The 23,963-nt window shown below is 34.1% G+C and overlaps 2 protein-coding genes across 4 annotated transcripts in view; both read right to left on the minus strand.

The window, feature by feature from the left end:
* The window catches only part of LOC111043544 (filamin-A), a 221,640-nt gene that overhangs the window by 168,312 nt on the left and 29,365 nt on the right, over positions 1–23,963 (minus strand). For all 3 annotated transcript variants that reach the window (XM_039443087.1, XM_039443088.1, XM_022328524.2), the window contains exons 2-3: positions 9,305–9,449; positions 407–516 (exon numbers count right to left, since the gene is read on the minus strand). In XM_039443087.1, the coding sequence (XP_039299021.1) occupies positions 407–516; positions 9,305–9,449 (255 nt within the window). The remainder of the gene's footprint in view (positions 1–406; positions 517–9,304; positions 9,450–23,963) is intronic.
* LOC120354933 lies at positions 3,047–4,207 on the minus strand. Its single transcript, XM_039443100.1, has 2 exons — positions 3,375–4,207; positions 3,047–3,302 (listed from the first exon to the last, which is right to left on the minus strand). Exons 1-2 carry the CDS (start codon positions 3,489–3,491, stop codon positions 3,078–3,080), a joined length of 342 nt encoding a protein of 113 aa, XP_039299034.1. The 5' UTR covers positions 3,492–4,207; the 3' UTR covers positions 3,047–3,077.

The raw sequence follows: 23,963 nt of genomic DNA on the forward strand, positions 1-23,963 counted from the left end.
AAGTAGGCTACAGGAAGATTAATATAAAACACAAAATATTGTACAGTCATTTGGGGCAGAAAAATCCTCTGTAAAATTACTGAAAGAGGACGAATTTTCAACAGAAAAGAATCGTTCATGGGAATTCAAATTTCACTCAGATACTTTTTAATATAATTGTTTGTTGACTTTAACAGACATAGGCCCGGTTGCACAGAAGCCGGTTAGATTTTAACCGTGATTAACTTAACGAGAATCAATCAGAGAAGGCTTTTTTTGAAAAGAAGGCTTCTCTGATTGGTTCTCGTGGAATTAATCACGGTTAAAATTTAAGCGGCTCTTTTGCAACCGGGACATAGCGTTTTATCTATTCTAAACTACCGTTTAGTTCAAAGTGATATTTTCAATAAATTGATGTTTGACTAACCTGGAGCTACTGCATCGACTAGGGCACCAACCGCTTTACCATCGTTCCAGTCTGATGTGAAGTTTGAAATCGCTATATCGGGAACCTTGCTCTGTATCCAGTGCAGCAATCTGTTACAACAATTTTATACTATTATAGGTATATACTATAACTATACAGAGTGAGTCAAATGTATGGCAACCCTTCAATAAGTTGAAGACTGTTGTAGATATAATACTGTAACTCTCAGGATAAGTTATTGGTCAAATACTCTACCTTTTGACGTACAACTGAATTTCAACCCCTCATAAGGGGGTGACTTAGGTGTTGTAACTGTAATATTTTAAATTTTTAAAACAAGAAAGATGACATAAATAACAATGTTCTATGGTATCTGTATCCAAAATGGCGGCTGATCGAAGTTTTAGTTTTTAAAGAAATGAGGAGTTGAACTCAAATATCTCAAATGTAATCACCCATCGTGTGGTACATCATTTCAAAACAAGAAAAATGACACATCTTTTCAGATCACACATTTGAGTTAAAACCCCTCATTTCTTTAAAAACTAAAACTTCAATCCGCCATTTTGGATACAGATACCATAAAACATTGTTATTTATGTCATCTTTCTTGTTTAAAATGCTGTAGCACACAATGGGTGTTTACATTTGAAATATTCCAGTTACAACACCTAAGTCACCCCTTATGAGGGGTTGAAAATCAGCTGTACGTAAAAGTTAGAGTATTCGACCAATAACAACTTATCCTGAAAGTTACAGTATTATATCTACAACAGTCTTCAACTTATTGAAGGGTTCTCATTAGGGATGGGTATCGATACATCGATGTTTAAAAACATCTATGTTTCAACATCAAACATGGATGTTTTTAACATCGATGTTTACTGTTCGATGTTTTTCACTTATCGATGGTTTTACCTAGACATCGGTCATCCGATGTTTTTCCCAACTAAAATGAATTTTTCATTTAGGCTCTCTGTATTTTTATGTGAGACTGTTAGATACTCTTGAAGATTTACATAACTTCTGTAGCTCTTGTCAAGGTTAGATACTTATTTAGAATTAAATAGGGGTCGGATTCTTTGTTTCTTAGGAAGAAACAGTTTTTTCTTATTACAAGTGCTTTCCTCAACATACGTTTAACACCAATATTTGAGATGTTCTAAGAAAAAATTCAGTAGAAAGATTGCTTGTGTGTTTCTATTCTGTGTATTATATTCTTCAAAATTTAATATCCATCAGATAAATAAGTAATAAATCCTACCTTCAACTATGTGTGATATATTCATTCATCGTCATCACTTCCTGCAGCTTGGTTTGTTGGAAGTTGCAGTATCTCATCATAAAAGTGCTGGTGCTGATCTGGGATGTAATGCTTCACTTTTTCAATGTCCTGCAATTTCTTTGGATTGACTGGAACTTTTCCATTGTAAAGTTTGTCTTCAGGAAGCAAAATAATTCCACGTCGTCCTTTGAGAAGTCTAAACGTTGAGCTGTGTGCACCATCTATGCATTCAAAAGCAGTAACACACCCGTCACTGGTGTACTTGAAATGTCTGTACTTGCTGATCAAAAACTTTTCATTCCTCCTCTCAACATCAGTACAAGATTTTTTAAAGTAGTGTGGCCACCACTCGTGGAAGTTCAAAATATCCTCATTGTGCACTGTTTTTACATCAAACTTGGGTTGACTTTTCTTGGCATTCAGAATGATATTGTTATATTCATCTGGCATGTAAACACGGTCCATTTGCCGAACACTTCGCTTTATTACAGAAAAATTTCGGTCGCATGGCAGAAAACTGTGCCCTCGTATTGGAAAATAGTGCTGGATGATAGAAAACCTTTCATTCAATACTAACGCCAAAAAGAGTCTTGTGAGGGTGTGGTTACGATTTTGACCACCACATGCGTCACTGAACACATGCAACGCTTTAACTTCTGCCAGGATGGTATTTATGAAATCAAGAACAAAGCTAGAAACCTCATTTGGGCCTTTTTTGGCTACACCCGCTGTGTAGGTGTAAAATAAAGCCTTTCCATTACCTATGTCATGGATATTAAAAACATAAAACCACAGCTGGCGTAGGTAGAAAATCTCCTGTACTGGCAAATGTGGAAGGGGGAGATTCTGCATATAATCGAATGAAATGGCTGCTACATCTTTTCTGTTTTTGCAAATTTCTGCAACTTCTTTGAATTTATTATAGAATTTTCCAGCTCTTCGCTTATGAACTAATAGTTCTGCAACAGCTACTCTTTCAGCTATGTCATTCAAAGATGGATTTTTGATCTTGGTGCTCAGTTCCTCGCATGTAGAACAAACATCTACTTGAGGCCTTCCAAACCTGTAACCGTAGTTAGTATTGTAGTGTTTGACATAATACTCATATTTTACTATTCCTGTTAGCTCAGGGTTTTTTAAAATAAAAAGCTCATGCATTTTTGCCTTAGTTAGAGTTGAATCTAAATACGTTGCAGGTGAGCTTGTGTAGTGTGCCACCTGCCACCTTAGGGAATGAGGAGATGTGTTCGTCTATTTTGTTTATTATGTCAGCTTTTAAAACATTGCCTCGGTTCAAATGTCTACCCCTCATGTCAATGGGTGTCTGATTGGATTCAGCAAGCTCATTCAACCGGACCACAACTGAATTTGAAAGACTATGAAGGCTCATGTATGCTTTGCGACAAACTTCAGTGCGAACATTTCATTTCCTTTAAGAGCATTGTATTTGTAAGAGGATGTGATTTGTTTAGATTTCTCGGACACAGAGCGGTGTCTTGCTACTTCATGCCTATCAATAAGGCCTACAAGGAATGTATCTCTCTCATTCTTAGGACGCCCACTATAAACACTCTTTATGATAGCCTTCTTCTCATCATCAGTGAACCCTTCCATGCATTTCTTCTTGCAACCACAATCTGTACCTGTTTCCTTTTCTTCAACCAACTTCCCTTTATAACTTACAAATTCTTCTCCCCTTGCCCTCGCTAACTTCTCCATCTCTTTTGTATGCATATCCTTGTTGACCTTACCTCTTTTTCTTCTAGGCTCCTCAGCACCAGACTCGGAGTCAGATGACATTGTATAATCAAGAATGTGGCGAACTTTTAGAACTTTGAACCTGTAGAACCTAAACAATGGTTAAAAATGTAAACTTATCTTAAATTACCAGACTTCATACTTCACCATAACTCCATGAGCAGAACATAATCACAAACGTTGAAAACAACAAATGTATCATCTGATTTTAGTGGAAAATCAGCAGCGCTGTGGCAGGCACTAGAACTACACAGAATCACATATGAGTGGATTACCAGTAATATTCCTGGAATGTTACTTTTCTTCCACTCAATAGAAACTTCTCAGCTATTTCAAAAGCATTGGATAAATGAGAATGTTACTGTTCTTCGACCCAACAATAGACCTACATTTAAGGTACAAAATGGCTATCTCAGTTTATTTTTGGAATTTTTGGAATATTGCTGTTTTTCCACTCAGACGTTCAATTAATCTAGCTCTGGAATAGAGGTCCTCGTATTGTAAGGAGTGTAGATATCCATATAAAAAAACTTTAATAATTCCCATTACCTAAATAAAACTATCAGGTATTGAATGAATACCATATGAGTAACAATGACTGCTAAAATTAGCTTAGGATGAAATTCCAGACAGAATCTTCAAGGATATCCAGAGAGGTTTCTGACTTAACTACCTATAATAGAGTTGATGTATCTTTCTAGTCACAACCTGACTTCAATTATTCGAAAGACTGTTACTTGAATACCACAACTCCAAAATTGCTGTAATTCCAGTTAGTAACTGTTAAAACATTGGAACAATAGCTCCAGATAAAATTGTAGTCACTTTAGATTTTTTTTTGTACTATCAAGTATTTCGAGATTATGAAAAAAAACCAATGAATCAATCAACTTCAAAAATAATTGAGTTATATCTATACAAAATAATAAACTAATACTCTGTAAGCTTATTAACAGAAGTGTTGTGGGTTCAATCAAATTGATTTCGCCCCGTTTTATCATTTTTATCAAGAATAAGTGTAAAGTATCATATACTGTACATTGTATCATTTTCACTTTATTAATACTAATAAAAATCTATTCATTCATCGTTTCTGATGCTTTTGAGTTTTTATTTATTCAAAATTATTCAATTTTGAGATAAAGATTCCTAAGTGAAAAAAAGAAAATGGTAGCTATAAGGATAACCGCTGAGTTTTGGTTACTACAAATACGACATTTGTAGTCTCCTATCATCTAGGAACAATACCCTAGAATGTTCGACACTACTTCTGAAATACTCTGTATAATAGTCTTCGTAGTATCATCCGTAAATGTACGGCGATTCGTCGATGTTTAAAACATCGATGTTTAAAAACATCGATGTTTACTGTTCGATGTTTTTCACTTATCGATGTTAAGGTGAAAAAAACATCGATGTTATGTCTTTCGATACCCATCCATAGTTCTCATACATATGACTCACTCTGTATACTATATTATACTATTATATTATACTACTACTATTATATTATTACTATATTACCATTACTATATTTTAATATTACTGTTATATTATAGTGAAAATTTATATGATTCACAGTTTATACAATAATACTATAAATAGCTCGATTCACTTTGAAATGTGAATCTGAATCCCTTTACTAATAGCATCGATGATTCTCATTCACAGTTTAATAGACAGTAACAGTTTTATGTTATGATGTTAGGAGTCAAGTACATTGAATGAGATAATTTTGCCTACCAAAAACTAAGCAATTAGAGAGCAATGATATTATTGCCATGACTACTGCCAATGCGAGTTATGTAAAATATAATTCGAATTATGAGTTAGATTTTTTTTAATCATTTAAATCTTCAGTTTAAATTTATTTTTATTGTAAGATCATTCGGATTTATAAAGTATGAAATGTTTTTGACTTTGTTCAATTCTATGTAATAACTGTATTCCTGGCAGATAAACAATTGAAGTGAATTGGTAAAATTTACTTGCGTAAATTAGAGTTTAACCAATTACTAGTTAACTAATGCGAAAGTAGCCACTTCATTGTCACGATGACAAAATGGGAGCTAACCAGTTGATTGAGAGAGTTCAACCATTCACTAAATAAATAAACAATTTGATAAATATGATGAGAATCATATAGCCAATAATTGGCTTGAGTCAGTGGTTCAACCAACAACAACCTTACCAGAGACAGTGAACCAATTCCATCATCATATTTATTATGACGACAGCCAATCGGAGTTGAATCAGTTGGTCAATCACAAACCATCCAATGAGAAAGAAGCGATTTCATTGACAAGGGGGATATCGGAATGAATCTTCTCCAAAACAGGGAGTAGCATTTGAGTTAGACATGCTACAACTTTTAATTTATAGTTAACGAAAGCTATAATTATTATGAAAATCGTCTTTTTGAATTACAGAAATCCCTCCTTTCCATTCATCATGTACATTTCTATTTTTTTCGAGTGCTCGTTTGGGAGAGCACGTCTAATCAATATTTTAGGTCACCATTATGCTATGTTATGTTCTGCTGCTCTATTCGCCTACGTGCCCACATTAATTTCATTCTTTCTGATCTATCCTTTCTCAGCTGTTCGATGTTGTGGGGTTCACGTTTCCTTCTTTCCTCCTCCTCCCCGAAGATCACACTCTGCACTTTTCGTCTGAAGATTTCCCTATTTTGAATGCTCTCCGCTGTGATACCAGCCTTCTCACAACCCTTCAGCGTTTTGCCGGCCTAATTTTGAGTCTCATTGTTATTTTATGCAAGTTAAATATCATTGTAAACAGCAATTGCTGTTTTTGCTCCACCTGCTCGGATACATGCCCCGAGGCGGCATTTCGAGCAAATTATTTGAAGTTTGACTATGTTTTTCAACCTCTGTTAATTGTATTCTTTTTTATTTATATTTTTATTTTCTTTCAGAATGTATTGAAGATTATTGAAGCTATTAATGTAAATAAAAAGCATATTGTTAACAAATATTTATCTAATTTTTCTCTACTCAAGTGAAAATGAAATAAATTACAGTTATTCTAAACTTATATCAAGACCAAGAGGGTTATGTAGTATTAATAAATAGCTACAAATAGCTTAAAAATAGCTTACAAATGAAATGCAAAGCAGATGGAGACTGTTGCATTGTTGTGGCAGACTTGAGCCGCATGCCTTGGCATGCACTGCAACTAACCCCCAGCGGTGTCACTTAAGCTGCGATATTTCAGTTTATATTGGTCCAATCTCAAAAAATCAGGTACCAATCGATAGGTAATTAAATTTACTAAAATAAGTTATTCTTATCAATCTTTTGTAAAACCAACGGTTTCTGAGTTATTTAAGAAACAAAATTTTACATTTTGTTTTATGAATTTTAAAAATTATCATAATTTTTTTGTGGCTTTTTCTAGTTGTTATAAATGATTGTGCAAACTTTCAATTTCGTATGTTTAATCATTATTTAGAAAAAATAATAAGTGAAAAAAGCAAAAAGGTCGCTGTGTGAGTAACTGAAAACTTCCGGATAATTTAAATATGATTTTTAGATATGTTCGTTACCCAGGAACAATGCCCTAGGCCGAAGCCCTAGAGTATTGGTACGTTAACACCCTGTAATCTACTACAGTATACTGCTCTTACGAATAATTGTTTGCTGTTTCAGTACGATGAGTAGTGTTTATTGAAATGAGAAGGGTGTATCAACCTTTTTGAGAGCAATGCTATGAATGACGGCAGTCGGCAGTTCGGCCTTGACACTCGCAACTGAATTGTTTCATTTCATTACAGCCTAATTCAGAGCAAGAAGCATGATCGGAAAGCCTTTTCTATGCACGCTACTGAGACCTACTATTTCCTTCACCAGCAGTCAGCTGCCAAAAAGCTTAAAATAAGTTGACTCGAATTGGGACTGCTAAATATAAATCGTTTACGGAAATGAGCTAGAAATAATTATACGTGCTTTGTTAGATTTGTCATTGTTAGAACTAGACTACCAAGCATCTACTCAAATTCATGAATATTAGGCAGAACCTACATACTTATGCTAGTAAGCCCACCTAGAGAATTTGCTCAAAATGCTTCTGATATACTGACAGATGTTCTATTGATATCTCCGGTTAGAATCGATTTCCAATAAGCCATACTACCGCTCATGTCTTTCTACTCCAGTGATTATTGAGTATATACTTTCCTTTGATTATGTGTTTTTTTTAGGTTGAAATGTTGACTTATTTGCAGATAAAGAATTGAATTGTATATCATAGAATTAAAATAGAATTGAAACTTAATATGATAAAAAAAATGCTGTATTGTTGCTAGATGAGTCTCAAAAACCTTTGACTTGAGGTATCTCCATAAAAGAAATGACAGGAGCTTAGATGGAAATCTAAGGTGATGGGGAGGCCACTGATTACCCCCCCCCATTCCTACTCATCAAGCGATTCGAAAAACATTTCTCATGAGCTCAATTCATACTCTGGCCGTATGGATAGAGCTAGCTGCTCCATCATGTTGAACCGTCACGTTGGAAATGAGTGTTCTCATTCGCATGGAATCGTACAAGTTCAGGAATCAGGATGTTTTCCAGCATTTGAACATAGCGAGCTGATGCGCTATAGCTGCGTGGTTGTCCTCAAAAAAATATGAGCAAATTATTCTATTTGAAGACATCACATACCAGACAGTCACTTTGGCCGAATGGAGTGGCCTTTCATGAAGCTCTTGAAGATTTTAAACAGCCTAATACCGAACGTTTAGTCTATTCATGTGTTAGTGCCGATTTCAGTGTGAGACTTGAACAATGTGTGCGAAATGATGGTGAAAATGAGTGTTCTCATTTTCATAATTTTCGCCACCTTACTGGAGTAGTATTCGAAAATTAACAATTTTCCAGTATGAAACCAAAATTCCCATTTGTGTTATTATGATTTGATGGAATATATAACTTGAAAATATTTTATTTCAATACCTAATATAGAACCGTTTGACTGCTCCATCTTGTAGAATGTTTACATGCGTTTTACTCATTTCCTTCTTTTTCGCAAGCAGCATGATACGAGCCAGATAGGTTTTTAAAAATGTCCAAGAACTACAATTACTGAAATCCACTATTTCCATAATTTTTGCGTTTCTAAGCTTTTTCAAAAACTATAACACCAAACTTTTCCAAAAAATTTTCACAGGTTAAGCTCAGGACAAGAGAAGTTTTTGAAAATATCCCGAAATTCTTCATACAATTGACAAATTTCCAGAGCTTTTGATCGTATTTTCCGAGTTTTTCGAGCAATCCTGACTTAACACTAATTAAATTTAAGCAAGTTCAGCTGAGAAAGTGTGTCTTTTAGGGATATTGCAACTAGGTATACTTGACATTTTCGTTTTTGATAACTATGATCTGATAACTTTGAAAATAAATTTTTGCTTTCTCCAAATTGATAGCTGAGAATATTAAAACTGGTACACAGGTGAGAGAAGCAAACCTACTGGATATTACTATAATAAATTAATAAAAAATAGTTAGTTGCACTCATAATGAAAACTCAAATGTCAAGAAGTATTGTATCTTGCTGAATGATGATTACTCACATTCAATTGAAGGCTTTCAATTGTGTGAGGTCAATGAGATGTGATTGCTTGATTATAATAAAAAATATCTGGTTACCCACAAAGATTACGGCATTATTTCAGTTAAAAAAACGCTTCATTTGATAGAGTTAGTAATAATATATGAAATGTTACATTACTACTGCATTTCTTGTACTATTTTAAAGTAGTAATCACTACCTTATTCAAGCAATTTTTAATACGTTATTGTTGAAATATTAATAATAATCACTATTTCACTACTCACCGTTGTTTGGGAGTTTGTCCCTTTTCTCCATTTGGGGTATCGTCCTCTCCCTCCCACATGGGCAATGAAATCGAAAAATGTAGAATCAGAGTCCATATCAAACCAAGAATCAACTTCAATTTACAGTCCACGATATCTGATGAATCTGAAAAGAAACAAAACTGAAATTTAGATTCCTCAAATAAAAGTACATGGGGTACATTAGTAAACTTACTCATACAATAAAATTCAATATATTCATCAATAAATAATATCATCAGGATATAGAATCATCGTTGGAATCTATCAAATCATGCATTTCCACCAATCACGGAATGGCAAGTTCTATTGATTACCCCTTTTTCAAATCGTAATACTATTACACGCCAGTGCACCTTTTGTATGAAGAGATGTAATGATGTAAATTAAATTCTACAGTTGGAAATTTTTTTAAAAGTAGTATATTTTTTCACTAGAATTTCTCTGACAAGCAAAAACTGATTCAACCAAATTAAAAGAAATATATTGTGCCAACATGATTCTGAACACTATAGTCAACTGCACGAAAATATCCAATGGAAATTGGAACAGATGTTGTCAAATAAGAGTTAATCAACGCTGTCTACAGCTGATTATATATGAGAATTATTTAATTTTTTTTAATACACCTGACGAATTGACAACGTCTATGAGTGCGGGGGAGTGTGAGGGGGGCCTTGTCTGTTCCAATTTCCATTGGACTATTTTCGTGCGGTTGACTATAGTTACCTCGAACAGAAAATCATAGTCATAAATGGTATACTGCCTTGCCATAGAGCAACTAAAATTTAATATTGTTTATCGATTTGGAATGTGTATATAAATAACTACGTTAGTAGGCCTACAAGAAAATAAAAATGTTTGGAACAATGATATTTCATAAGATATTTATTATTTCAAAATGAAGAACTTCTACATGTTTTTATTTTTCGTGGTAGGGTGAGGAGGGCTATATAATTATTTTTATAAAAATTTAACACTTTTTATGCATATATAATCTACAAGGCTCTTTTTCTAATAATTTAATAAACTCCTCTCGTCGTGAAGTACGCACACAGAGTTGTACGAGTGAATTTGAATAAAACTCTTTGTATATAATATATAAAACAGTGTCATAATTCATTCGTATGATTCTACGTTATGCGCCATTGATTATGCATCATTATAAGCATTACATTCTCTTCACCTTGAAATTGTACTAGCAATTCAAAGTTCAAACGAAATTGTACTTGTAGTCAACATCTGTCGATTTCTAATTGCCGCACACCTCGAAATGCTACTTCCAATATTGAAAGACTTTTACTAATATAATTTTTAATTGACGCGAGTCAAGTGCTTCCATCCAGTCATAAATCGAAGCTAGCTGATTTGACACAAGCGCGACATGTGTGTACGATCGGCTTTATTTATTAGTGCTTATGAGCGAGGTTGTTGATAACACAAACTGAAATATTGGCACCAATCAAGGGTTTTAGGACGTCGCTAACGAGTTGGGATGCAAGTTAATCTGAAAAAATCCACCTTCAGGTTGCTCTGACGAGAAACGAGAGACGAAATCTATAGATTTAGTTGTTAGTTCATCTCTGCTCTGACGATGTTCGTTTGGAATGTCTATTAGACCCTATCCGGAGATGCGTTTCCGAGATATGAGGTACCGGTGTCTACTGTCTACTGTCTACTGTCTACTGTCTACTGTCTACTGTCTACTGACTACTCGGTCTCCTTTCGTGGAGCAGCCTCTAAGCTTTGAGCTGCGAGCTGCGATTGCTTCCTTTTAAGGCATGTAGGCCGCTACAGTATTGCATTACCATGTGCTATAGCCACATTCACTTCAAACTGTCAGCATTTTGGTTAATTAGAAGCATTCGTGTTACTAGTAAACAATGCTGTCAATTATAAGTGAATCTCACTAGCAGAGGATCTCGCTTGAAAGCCGTGAAATTGTAAAATGATTCATGAATGTGTGATACGCTCCATTGGCATGTTCTATCGAACACAATTATTTATAGGCTGGATGTACCTTCATTAAATCGATTTCATGGATTCTCAGAACAATACAAGCAAGCTAATTCAAAATCCAGTATTATGATTGTATCGAGGATTTTTTTGATTGTACAGATACATTCTGCATCCAGTATTACGACTGTTTCAGCTGCAAAGAGAGATCAGATGTGTTTTCTAATGAGATAACTCTTCGATCGGAATGGATTGAATTGTGAATTTCCTACACTCTGTATAATTATTGTGTCCTCTCCGAAGGTGGATGGATAGTTTGTGTTTTTCAGATAAAAACTCCAATAGATTCATCAAGAATAAAATCAATGGAATTACGAATATTAATAACAAATTTACAATAACCAGCCAGCTGGTTTGTATCGCTCTGATGTGATTCCATATCTTCCAGCTTCATAGTTCTCGAGAATGCAATTCAACTCACCTATACCTATCAACATGAATAACAAATTTATCAGTTTTAGACGAAATATTTACAGGAAAGCAGAAGAGATTCTTGAAATTCATCTCAAATGTGTTTCTTGAGAAAGATTCTATACGTATTTGTAGCTGGGGCATTCGAAATACTAGATGAAGTGGAACGATATTTTATAATCGAGCTGAATTTTTATCTCAAATCTTACAATTTATTTTAGTATTATTCATATGAAGGTACCTTGTTTATACTGTTACATGAAGTACTCAATTCAAAATAATATCACCAACATTATTATCGTAAATTTGTACTTGATTTGATAAATAAGATGTGAGGAAATACGTTAATGCATATTATGGAAAAAAGTCAGCTTCCGTATAACTATCAATGATGGAATGTGAGGAAGTAAACTATAAACAGGCGTTGATTGTTGCTTTTCGAGTCAAAAATAACCCAACAGTTTCTCCCCTCTAAAATCGAGTCTAAATTCAAGACGTGAGTACGGCGGGGAGTCACAAATACATTGTGTTATTACAAAGTGCAGTCCGACCACTTTGAAGCTATTTTAGTGAGACATAAATCCCAGCAGTCAATAGCAGAAACACTCAACATGTAGTTCTTCAAACTCACAGAAAAAAAGTAACACTTAACACTGGAAGTTCGCGAAAATAATTGCGCGTTACGGTTACGGTAGCCAATGAAAATTGTTTTATCGTGGAGTGAATAAGTATGTGTAAGGACGTGTACCGTAAACATAAATTTGAAAGTTTAGTAGTAAAGTGTAAACAGTTGTAAAATGTAGTCAGAGAGAATAGAATATTCAGTTCTATCCTCTCTAAGCGCAGTAGTAAGCAGATTTTTGGAGATAATTTTCTTCCTTTCTGAAACCTGTTCATAGTCTCATAAAATTGAAAATTTACGAAAAAATTGTTCTACGTCAGTTGCTTTGTAACATCTCATTTTCTAAATTTCTTTCTCTATCTTTTCTCTAGTCATCTTTGTGGAACAATTGGTCTAACATCTCCATATCAATCAAAAATACAAATTTAAAAAAACATTGGAATACTAATTTATAATAAGTTTGATGTAGTGTTGTTGGTGCTGTTCAGCAAAACAAAAAAGTTTTATACTTTTGTAAAAAAAATAAATTTTTTGGTTTGTGGAATTATCAGGCGGAAGATTGACTCGCATGTGACTAATTTTCCATGAAAAAAGTTAAGTTTCAGTTTTCGTCATCATTCTTAAAATATCGAAGTATTTCCAGCTTAAAATCATACCGATAAAAAGAGTTTTTTGTTTACATGTCACTCCGTCGTTTCGCTGAATAGACGATAAACAATTTGCTTATTGTTTGGTTGAGTTCATCTTGAAGGGATTTGGCCCTTCTGAGGTGAGATTTTCTTTACACTACAGTCATGTCTAATACCTGAGCTGATGGATTACAAGAAGCTTCCACTCTATTAAGTTACGGTTTAGAGGTGTATTGAGTAAAAGCGTTTCATGGGAAATTCACGACTACCTGTCACTGTCACTCAAGGAAATCTCATCTATCTATATTCATGCTGTGATGGAGCTCAATATATTCCAATATAAAATACTTTTATTACTATTGAAGGAAGAATTATGATTAGGATGTTAAATTCTCTTCAAATATAGTAGAAGCTGTATTTTTTAAACTTTCTATGATCACTTGCTCAACTCGCTGTTCGATTTATTCAAAATATGTTTTCCAAGAATATTTCTTCTCCTTCTAATCGCATTCTTCCGAAGAAGATTGACGATTTTTGCAATTTGAACTGCTTTGAGGATCTTTGAAATTGAAAATTTCAAAGGATTAACGGTAACTTATTGGAAATTCTAGTAAATATAAAGAAACATGCATTTCGGTATGAATATTATAAAACTTTCTTAACTTGGGAAATTTTGATAGAAAATGAGTGGACTGCGATTATAATTTGATTTTTTAAAGATGAATGATGATGTAACTGATTTTATTGTTTTTCAGTGCGAAGTTTCAGTTCGGCCCTTCCACTTCTAAAATACTATATATATAAATTTTAAATAAATAATATATAATATTTGGAAAAAAATATCAAGAGGTTCAACAATGATTCATTCACTCGAAAAATTACATTAATAAATCGAAACATGTAGTGAGTAATAGCTATCGATATAAAGTTTTAAAGAAGGGTACATAGATGTTTTCAATTTTCTCAAGAACTTCATGTATTATGAATTTATAGAATACAGTATTACTAATCTCCGAATTCTTCTTCATTAACCAATATAATAGAGAAACAATAGCGTAAGTAGATATCCCATGGTATAGGGAATTTATGTCGCAGCTTCTACTGTTATCTCAAGCCGATTACTGTCGATTATTGTCAATTTTCACTGTTTTGTTGGGGTGATAGTGTATTAACGGCACAATTTGAGAGACTACTAGCGTCACACAGCTGCATAGGAAAGAACTACGTGAACTATCGGCTTGGGATAACAGTAAAAGTTGCGACATAAACGCCCTATACCATGGGATATCTACTTATGCTATCTTTCCTCTATGCCAATATACAGTACAAATTATTCTCTCACATCCATCACCTTATTTTAATATTATTCTATATATACAATAATTCACATAGAAGTCTTCATCTTTGATACAGAATATCACCTTAAAGCAAATTATGTCTCATTGACCTATATACAATCTATCATATCCTCTTTATCTCTCTATATCAATATTATTCTGTACGCAATGGTCATCAGACAAGGACAACAATCCTCCAGAGGATTGGGCGTGATTGGCCCCAGGCAATTAAACTGAGCATGTTCCAAAAAAGGAAACAATAAACTGAAATTGTTGGTACGTTATCAGCGCTGCATCACTTTTCATAGAATTAGAACAAATGATAGTGAAACCAAATGCAGACACTAGCTTATATACGTATAGATTTTGAACCAATTAGTCATAGCAAAAATTATATTACGCTATATAGTACACCAAATCGACCTTGAGACTTGTTTTGTTAACACAGTGTTGTTACCACCTGTACAATCTAATATTGTATTTAGTCTACGAATCATCACTTTCACATTCAGAGTATTTGATAACATATGCGATAACATTGATACATATGTATGGTGAAGCTCGAAACATCTATATGGGGCTTACTCCTCTCGAAATCCTATTGTGTAATGTTACTAGCCGAAATATAGGCTCGTTATGTAAAGAGAACAATAACAGGATCGAATAATTGGTTGTACACCATTCTTTTGTTTTATTATCCTTTTAGCGTTTATCTTCAATAAGCGGAAGCAATTTTATCTCAGGAGCACTATAGGCTACACGTTAAGTGTACTGGTGTGGTAGTTAATGTTACTGTCCATTAGAACACAAGTGCAGCATGGCAATGCATTGATAAACAACTTGAAAAATTATGAGTTAATACTTGTAAATATAACTCCCCAATTAGAAAGTGCTCCTGTGCTCCAGACTGTAAAGTTTCATTATTTATCCGGAGCATAGACCAGCTTTACTTGAGAAGGGTCATACTACATGAGAATGCTGCATTTTTAATGTTCTGCCACAGAGGATCCAGGAAAAAGTCACTCTTAGTCAAATTGAAAACAGCCCAAAATCCATCCTTTTAAAATCATATGCTTCTACTCATATAAAGTCGACGAGGTTTTTGGAAATATTTTATCTGTAATTTTAGACATCATTTCATTGTTCATTGAATTCATCATTTAATTTAAAAAGAGGTGACATTTCATACATTACTAGAGCTTTGCTTTCAACATGTGAAATATTGTATAAATAAATAAGTGTAAAGTGAAAAACTTTGTTAATCTTACATTAAAAAAGTGAATAATTAAACTGTTGAATAATTAAGATAATGAAAAATCGTAAATGGTGAGTGAGAGGAATGGAGATGGGCGAACGAGTTGTATATTTTAAGTGGGATCCGAGCAGAACCCTTTAGCTATTCTTTACTCTCTATACATTCTATTCGAGAAGAGATGTGCATCTCTCAAGTTCTTGCTGATAGAACTGGACTCAGACACCGAAGAACCGATAACACGGCGCTTATCCCAATTTACACGATCTTCCCTTCAAGGTCAACCACTTTCCTGAGTCTTCTCTACAACATTCTATGATGTTACATTTCCAAAAACGATATTTTAGTTTGCAAAGTATGCGATTTTGGTACTGCACTGTGTCAAGTAATAAATTCAAGGCTCCAAGGCTTACTTGGGTACGTATAAGGCCTCACCTACAATGTTAAGCAGTTCAATGCAACATGTAAGCCAGTTCACATTTTGCATAATGTACAATATTGTTAGTTGAAACTAGTAGGCGTTTGACTGGAGTCTACAGCCGAGAAGAGTGAGAGTGAGAGCCATTACCATCTTATATGTGATTCTTGTGGGTAAGTCAGCTCGGAATTGTTTGTGAGTGTGGTGAGTGCAGGTCGCAGGAAACCGGTCCCAGTCCCAGTTGCAGGGTTCAAACATCATTTACATTTACATAGATGAGCTCAGGCAGCTCATGACAGACTCCAAGAAATTTACTTATGCGGCTTCTACAGCGAGCATGGTAATGAAGTAGACGTGCGAGTTCCCTGCATTCTCAGTGCTCAAATGTTTTTTTTTTTTCAAGTCTAACGACCTTACTTCTCCGTTTGCAAAAAAATGAACGAAGAGATTGGCTGTTGGAACGAGTGGTAAGGTACACTGTTCCATGCAATGTTCAAATGCGATGTGTGATTGGTCAAATCTATGCAGTCGCAAACAAACTTATTATACTTACAGATTGAATATCTGAACAATTCAAGTATCAATATCAAATCATACGTATCATAAATGTGTATTCGCAAATGAGAGGAAACAATAAATGCATTGTTTGAGTTTGATAAGAGTGCTTTCGTTCAGAGGTAGAAACAAATAATCAACAAATAATCACACTTTTATTGCTTCCAACTGCTGTTGTCCAATTTAAATATATCCAAACCCATTCTTCCCTCATACACATAAATACTCTTCATAACATCTTCCTAATGAGTATTAAATTGAAAATCTTTCTTTTGAAATTCATGTATCTGTTCTTGTTTGTTTAAATTAGGATTGGCTGTAATCTTTGATTTTGATTTGATTCTCTTTTCTTCACCCTTCAACTCCAATTCCTAGTTTTCCTAATCTTCATTTTCCATTGCTCTGCTGTTCACTTCATTGATCAGAGTAGTATGATTTCCCTACGGTGGAGCCAGAATGAGACTTCATCTCAGGAAAGAATAATACTGAAAAAACTAGATAGTTTTTTAACGCATAGATATGCGTTAGAAGGAGACATCGACAAAAAATAAAAACTATTACGACAGATACAATTTAGTTGTATAATTTTTTTTCTAATGTGTAGTGATTCAAAGGTTGATCAAAATTATACAACTATTTTAATGTTGGCCAATGTTGGAGTTCGTTGGTTGAGCCGATGCTTCAACATTCAATTGATTGTTCACTTGAAGACAGCAAATAAATCTTGAGTTGGAACACAATTGATTCTCATAAATCCTCGTGAATTTTGACAATGAAAAAATGAAAACTTCAATTTCGTAATAAACTCGTGATAACAGGTTTGATCAGAAAGTAATTTAACGCTTCGATAATTACATTGAATGACGCAATAAAATTGCTTCAAACGATTTGGGTGAATATTGTTTCAAATTTTCAATAGTGTTTTGTGTTCATTTTTAGGAAAAAATGTTCTTGTATTATATGATGAATAATAAAATTCATCGCAGATTAATACAACTTATTGGTATGTATTTTAAAAATCTTTTGGTATATCTTTTTATCTAATATCTTTTGGAAAATGAATCAACTAAACTAGTATTGAACTATATACAATTAATAATTCCTTGCAAGTTATGGAAAGTAATTATTTGAAATGTTTTTCAGGGTGTGTCATCTTTCATTATTTTCAATTAAGCCAGAAAATATTCACGTGAACCAATTTTCAACAATTCTCCTTGATCTCGCTAAGCAGTTCGCCAGCCAACAATCATTGAACTTTGAAAATGAGTGTAATTACCTTCGAATGCGGGTCATGTTCACTTCTCACCAATGCAACAGCAACAACAAGTGGGTGAAGACAAGCGCTACACTTCAAATTATTATTTCATCGATAAAATGTAGTCACACTCACACTAAAATACACCCATGCACCAGTAGATGAGAGAGTAACAAGGAAAGAGGAAAAACGAAAGGTGGTCAAAGTTTAAAGAACCGCGTAATCAGTGGGACCTTGGCGATTCGGCACGTTATACGAAGTGGGTCAAGATCAAACCTCAGACCGTCACGGTAGCGGCACCTTAGAGTAGCTACAAACTACAATAAAAATTTCTGCAAACTTATTATATTCTTATTTAACTCTGTATAAACCTCAACGGTGCTAGTTGCAAATCAAAATAGGCGTGGCACTAATTGATCACAAGTTATAGACTGTGTAACAACTGTAATGCCACGGAAAACAAGTGGGAAGCGTCACGCACAATGGAATAGTCTGGAAAGTGAAACACCGGCGCGAAGGGAACCGTCATCCCAGGAATTTCAGCTGATCCCACTCCCTTTCACTCACTTCTGCGCACGCTTACAGACTTTCTAACCTTTGCAATCTAATGCATTTCATAATGCAATCCACCCTTACAAAATACTAAACAAAATCACCTACAACATTTTTAATATCGAAAAGGCAAGCTCCAAATTTTTATACCTCTAAACCCAACTCCTCCCAAATTTTCAACTCAGAAAGTCAAGAACCAGACTTTGGAGTTGGAGGGTGGAGACACTAGACAATCGATAAGCTCCGTGCCGCGTTCCATTCATGAAGATTAGTCCATTCATAACTACACACTCCCAGACGCCTCTCACCACTCTCCACTCACGTCGATTCACTGCTGCTGTATACAGAGACATACTGTTAACAGGTTGCCTGTTGTCAACATGCTTCATGTTCTTGATAGCATTGTTCCCTGTCCAATAAAAACTGAATATCACTTTCATTTATCAAATCTGTATTTATTGAGTTCATAGATTCACAATGAGATTTCATGATAAAACTAGAATATCTCATTTATCAGTTTTGCATTAATTCATTCTTTTCACAATTGGTTATGGAAGGTGAACATAATACTCAGAGTAACACTTTATATTTTCACCGTGAAATGAGATGGTTAAAATCTTTATTCACCTGCTGGAAACGCCTGATTCTAATTGCTAAGGACTTTAGTCCCTAATTCTGTTGGACTGTTGGCACCCTCTGAGTCGCTCTACCGAGAAAGAACTGTCAATTTAACGTATTATGTAAGGCGTTAACATTGTAGCGGAATATAAAATTTACGGCGTAATAGACAGACAGACAAACAGGCTAAATTATTAGTGTTTATGTGAATGTTCCCAAAAATTATAAAAATAGAGATTTCAGTGTATTTTGACGCCACCTGCGCTTCGTGTTATGATCAAGACTGCTTCACTGCTACATTCTAATGATAGGATATCATTTTTCCGGACTTGTTCGAGCGGAGACAAAAATGATACGGCTAATGTGTTCGCCTTCACTTCTACTCCAGCCATATAGCAAGTATATAGAGCTACTACCGGTTTTTGGACGGATGAATATCAAATAGTGTTGGACTAATAGGCTACCGCATTCCTGGAAACTGGACACAGTATAGGATGGCTATCAAATTCTGAGCCTATCGGTGGAGTTCAATGGTTCAGCTGTGATCACGGATTACAGGAATCATTATGCATCAACGCCGCGTCATTGGTTCGAGAGATTTCCGATATCCAAGTGTTGTGTATATTATTTTCTTCTAATTGCTGAAGTTTTTGCTGTCAGTCTTCAATTCTGATATTTACCCCAATGTTTGCCTAGTCAGCAGAATACTGATAAGAAGTTTTGAACATTTTTGTTACCTTATTTGATAAATGAGTGAAGTATAATGTTTATAATACATATTCGAATATCAAAAGAAAGCTATATATAAATAGAACTAAGAGCTTCGGTCAATATTTGCAATAGCAGAAGTCCTTCATTTATATAACTATTTTTATAGCTTCTATTGGATTGAAAGAATAAGACTGATATTGTCAATACCACTTCAATACATTCGAAAATTGATTCATATTACAGGACCAGGTTTCATGGTAATACCTACCACATCTTCAGCTGAACTAGTTCAACCTTACCAAATACAGACACAAGTTCAGCTGAAGATATGGTAGGCATTACCATGAAACCTGGTCCTGTAATATGAATTAATTTTCGAATGTATAAAGTAGTATTGACAATATCAGTCTTATTCTTTCAATTATGGAGAAATACCACAACATCTCTACATACCACAACATAATACCATACAATCAAATTATTCTATTGGATTTTCAAATTATTACAATAATATTCCGCAGTTGGTCAACAGCAAATTCTAATAAATCTTCCATCTGAAGTATAATACTTATTGAATTCTTTCATAAGCTGGCAACTTGAAGAAACAATAGCTTATTATTGTTATTGAATATTGCAAGAATGCTATTTGACAAATCGTCCGTCGCGATTCAGCGTCCGTTTTGCCTATTTATCGTATATTCATTCATATGGGACTCGAGCCAAGTCTAGCAATCAATCACGAGAAATTCACCTACCAATCCTACCATACTACTATTTTTTATTGCTGTCAAGTGAAGCATAGTTTCTGAAGTGCATACAGAAATAATTGATTACGTCATATCAATTCAGTGATAATAGTTTTGATGAACGTCGTGCTAGTAGGTAGATGATGTCAATCGGCTATGATGTAAGACAATGATGTCAGATAAGAGAGGACTGGAGCCATGATCAAATTCAGCGGCTGGAGTGGGGGGAGGGGTGTAATTATTTATACTTTAAACAATGAGAAAATGTTCTTTCTAGAACATTTTTTTGAATTTCTCATCTCGTGAAACTTTTAAATATAATCAATAGAACTGAAATCTGATATTACTCTACCAGTTACTGTATAACTGTGAACTCACTGATAACCCACCTTTGGTATCAGGGTAATGGGAATGCGAAACTCAATAAACATACAGTATATGTTTTCACTGAGAATACATTAAATTAGCAATGACTAGAGTCTATTTATGTCACAATAAGGTTATAATATGAATCAAAATGTTAACACCAATTTTACAATTGAATTATTGCATCCTCTCAAACAATAAATACATCACTAATGAGTGTATAAGGAAGAACTATGACATGGGAACTAGAGTCAAATTATAAATAAAGATTCCCCTTAATCTTCTTCATATCAAATCTAATTGTCAAATCACTCACTGTGATATAACCTCATTTACAATCTAAATTGAGAAATTAGGGAGGATCCATTGTTGGAAATTTTTATCCATCCAAACTCTGCATAATTTTAATCAAGGAACATGATAACAATGCTGGTCATGTAACATTCACTTGTCACACTCTTGGAATACTTACGGTACTCTCTTTAATTCTAGATCACCTTCAACTGACAATGCAAACTATTTATTATGAGAAAATTTGTAGATCAACAACTTCCAATCAACTGGTACTTTTTAATAACTAAATTCACGGTTAGCTTGGAAGTAGAAGGAATGAGGGGAAATGTTAATAAAGTGATGTTCTAGGATGATGTGGATAACTGAAGTAATGGAGACAAAAGGAATAATTGATATGAAAGACGAATGAAAAACTGTAGATAGAAAAATTAGAAAGATATTGAAAGATTTTTGGGGATGGAGAAGGAGAAGACGAAGAAGAAGAAGAAGAAGAAGAAGAAGAAGAAGAAGAAGAAGAAGAAGAAGAAGAAGAAGAAGAAGAAGAAGAAAGTACAACCTCATGGCCATGTAAAGAAGGGAAATTGAATTAAGGAGATGAGAATGTATGAAAAAGAAGAGTAGAAAAAGAGAAGGAAAAAATCGGCTGTTGACAAAGCAAAGTAGGAGGATGAGAGAATTATTGAGGATTAATGATGAGAGGAGGAAGTAAAAATGATTCAAAAGAAGTAACAGATCATGAATCATGGCGGTTATAAGAACTTGATTAGCACGATTATGAACTTGACTTACATTTGAGCTATTTTTAAATATGACATCTGAAAAAAGCAGAATCGCTTCTCCTGCTCGGGAAAATATTCATTATTCACTGTAAGTAGACTTATCAAGTAGACACTCATCAAGATAATAATATTACTAGTTTCTAGTGGTAGAGATTAGAGAATTGCAAGTTTTAAACAATTACTAATCTCTTGCTCATTTATTCTAATAATAGCTGTGATGTGTTTGCCTATGTGTTCCGCTAGCACATTCGCAAATTCGCGTGTAACTCTTTTATTTTAACTTGTTTATCAAGCTGTAAAACGTTTTTTTCAAATAAGAAATAAGTGTGAATTTTCGTGTTGAAAAAATCTAAAAAGAAAAAATCTTGGCTTTGTACTTTCTAATCAGAGACTCTGTGTTTCAAATGCAGTTAAATCTTGCACATCCATAGTACTGTAATAAGTATTGTCTAGTGTAAGTAGCTAGTAGTCTGAGTCCAGTCTAGTCCAAGTATTTCTGAGTAAGTCTTGTCTTGCATTGATTTTTCTTCGACTTTTCATCTCCACCTTTATTTCCTTCTAAATGTTTCACTAAATTTCCAACCATACTTAGAATTATTTTCCTGCTATTACTGTATTTCTTTTCCATCAGCATTCCCACTTTACTTTTTCTAGTTCTACTATCACTGAATTTCTATGTTTTTTCAAACTTTTACTTTATTTCGTTTTTCGGTTGGCCCCTTGAACCGAATTTCTCACAAAAAACTCACACTCATCTTTTCTCTTTCTTAATTATTTCTTTGTTTTATCAAATCCTTCATTCTCTACTATTCGTTCAGTTTTCTAAAAAGCGCTCTCCTCCACGCGTCTTCCCACTCTAGTCAACGAATCTGTCATACAGAGTTCAAAAATAGCTACAAATGCCCGAAAACATGTGCGTTGCTCTCAAATATGAAATACTGGGACGCTGTTTGAGAACAAGAGTTGCATGCGATTTGGTAATTCGCTTGGTAATGGGTCACATCCACACATCACTACAATCTAGATACACCTTCTCATCTGAGATCATGCAGTTGCGAACCATATACTTTCAACCTTCATACTAACCTTGGTTGCGTTGAGAACTACAGTAACTATGAAACAATGCGGTCACAAGCCTTGTTTTCTATTGGTGAATCGCTTTGGCTGCCATATTCAGACGAACTTTTCTGATGAAACCTTCATGAAATGTATCTTTGTGACATATGAAAAGTTTGTATTTTGACTTTGGATATTTTTTCAATTTGAGTCTTTATTCCTCCATGTAACTGGCGGTGATACTCATCTCTTATACAACACTATTGAATTGGAGCAAGATTTAATTTATTGTTCATTGGAATTTGGATATTTCCTATCTTTCAAGTATTATAATCAACTAGTACTCTTTAAAAATGCTTATAATAACACAAACATCACAAAATCTATACTTTAATGTGAAAATCAAGTTTTCATACTCTTATTTTACGTGAATAAAATAAATCTCGTAATTCTTACGTGAAGTTCCATATACTGTAGCTGAAAATAAAGCTGAAATATAGGCCTATTGTTAAATAACACAAAAAAATGTTGCTTGTAGATTCGATCCTATTTTAAAAATTAAATAAAGTGAGTACCTAGAGCATTAGACTAAACGGAAATCAACCAAATTATCTACCTATCTACATTTTTTGTACAGATACTTCAAACTCAGATTTCTTATGCCTTTTATGGGTTTCAGATAATTTGTGTTGAGTGGAAATATGAATTAGCAATAGGAGTACTAAGAGAAAATCACTTATCAAAACTAAGCGATAATTTGTGAGTCATTAGAAATAATCTAAAACAATTAATTAGTACAAATTGACAAAATTTATACAACAATAATGGTTTCGGATTTCTAACTATTCTTGAGTCGAGCTTTTGAATTCATGTTTCAAAAAAGAAATTCTTAACGTGTATGAGAGCCCTAAAGTAGGATCCACTTGAGATTTGGGACTCAACACTCAAATTAATTTTTTTTTCAATTCCTAAAATTTCTTCTCATTTGAGTTTTAGCCAATGTGGGTAACAATGTGGTTGCTTA

Source organism: Nilaparvata lugens, chromosome X, assembly GCF_014356525.2.
Source record: "Nilaparvata lugens isolate BPH chromosome X, ASM1435652v1, whole genome shotgun sequence".
Taxonomy (NCBI): Eukaryota; Metazoa; Arthropoda; class Insecta; order Hemiptera; family Delphacidae; genus Nilaparvata; species Nilaparvata lugens.

What these genes read in the sequence shown, in the direction of transcription:
- LOC120354933 (XM_039443100.1), bottom strand. Translation starts at nt 3,491, where the DNA reads ATGTCATCTGACTCCGAGTCTGGTGCTGAGGAGCCTAGAAGAAAAAGA. An exon ending in GGGCAAGGGGAGAAGAATTT is followed by an intron (nt 3,303 to 3,374) that starts GTAAGTTATAAA and finishes AAGAAATGCATG; the next exon opens with GAAGGGTTCACTGATGATGA.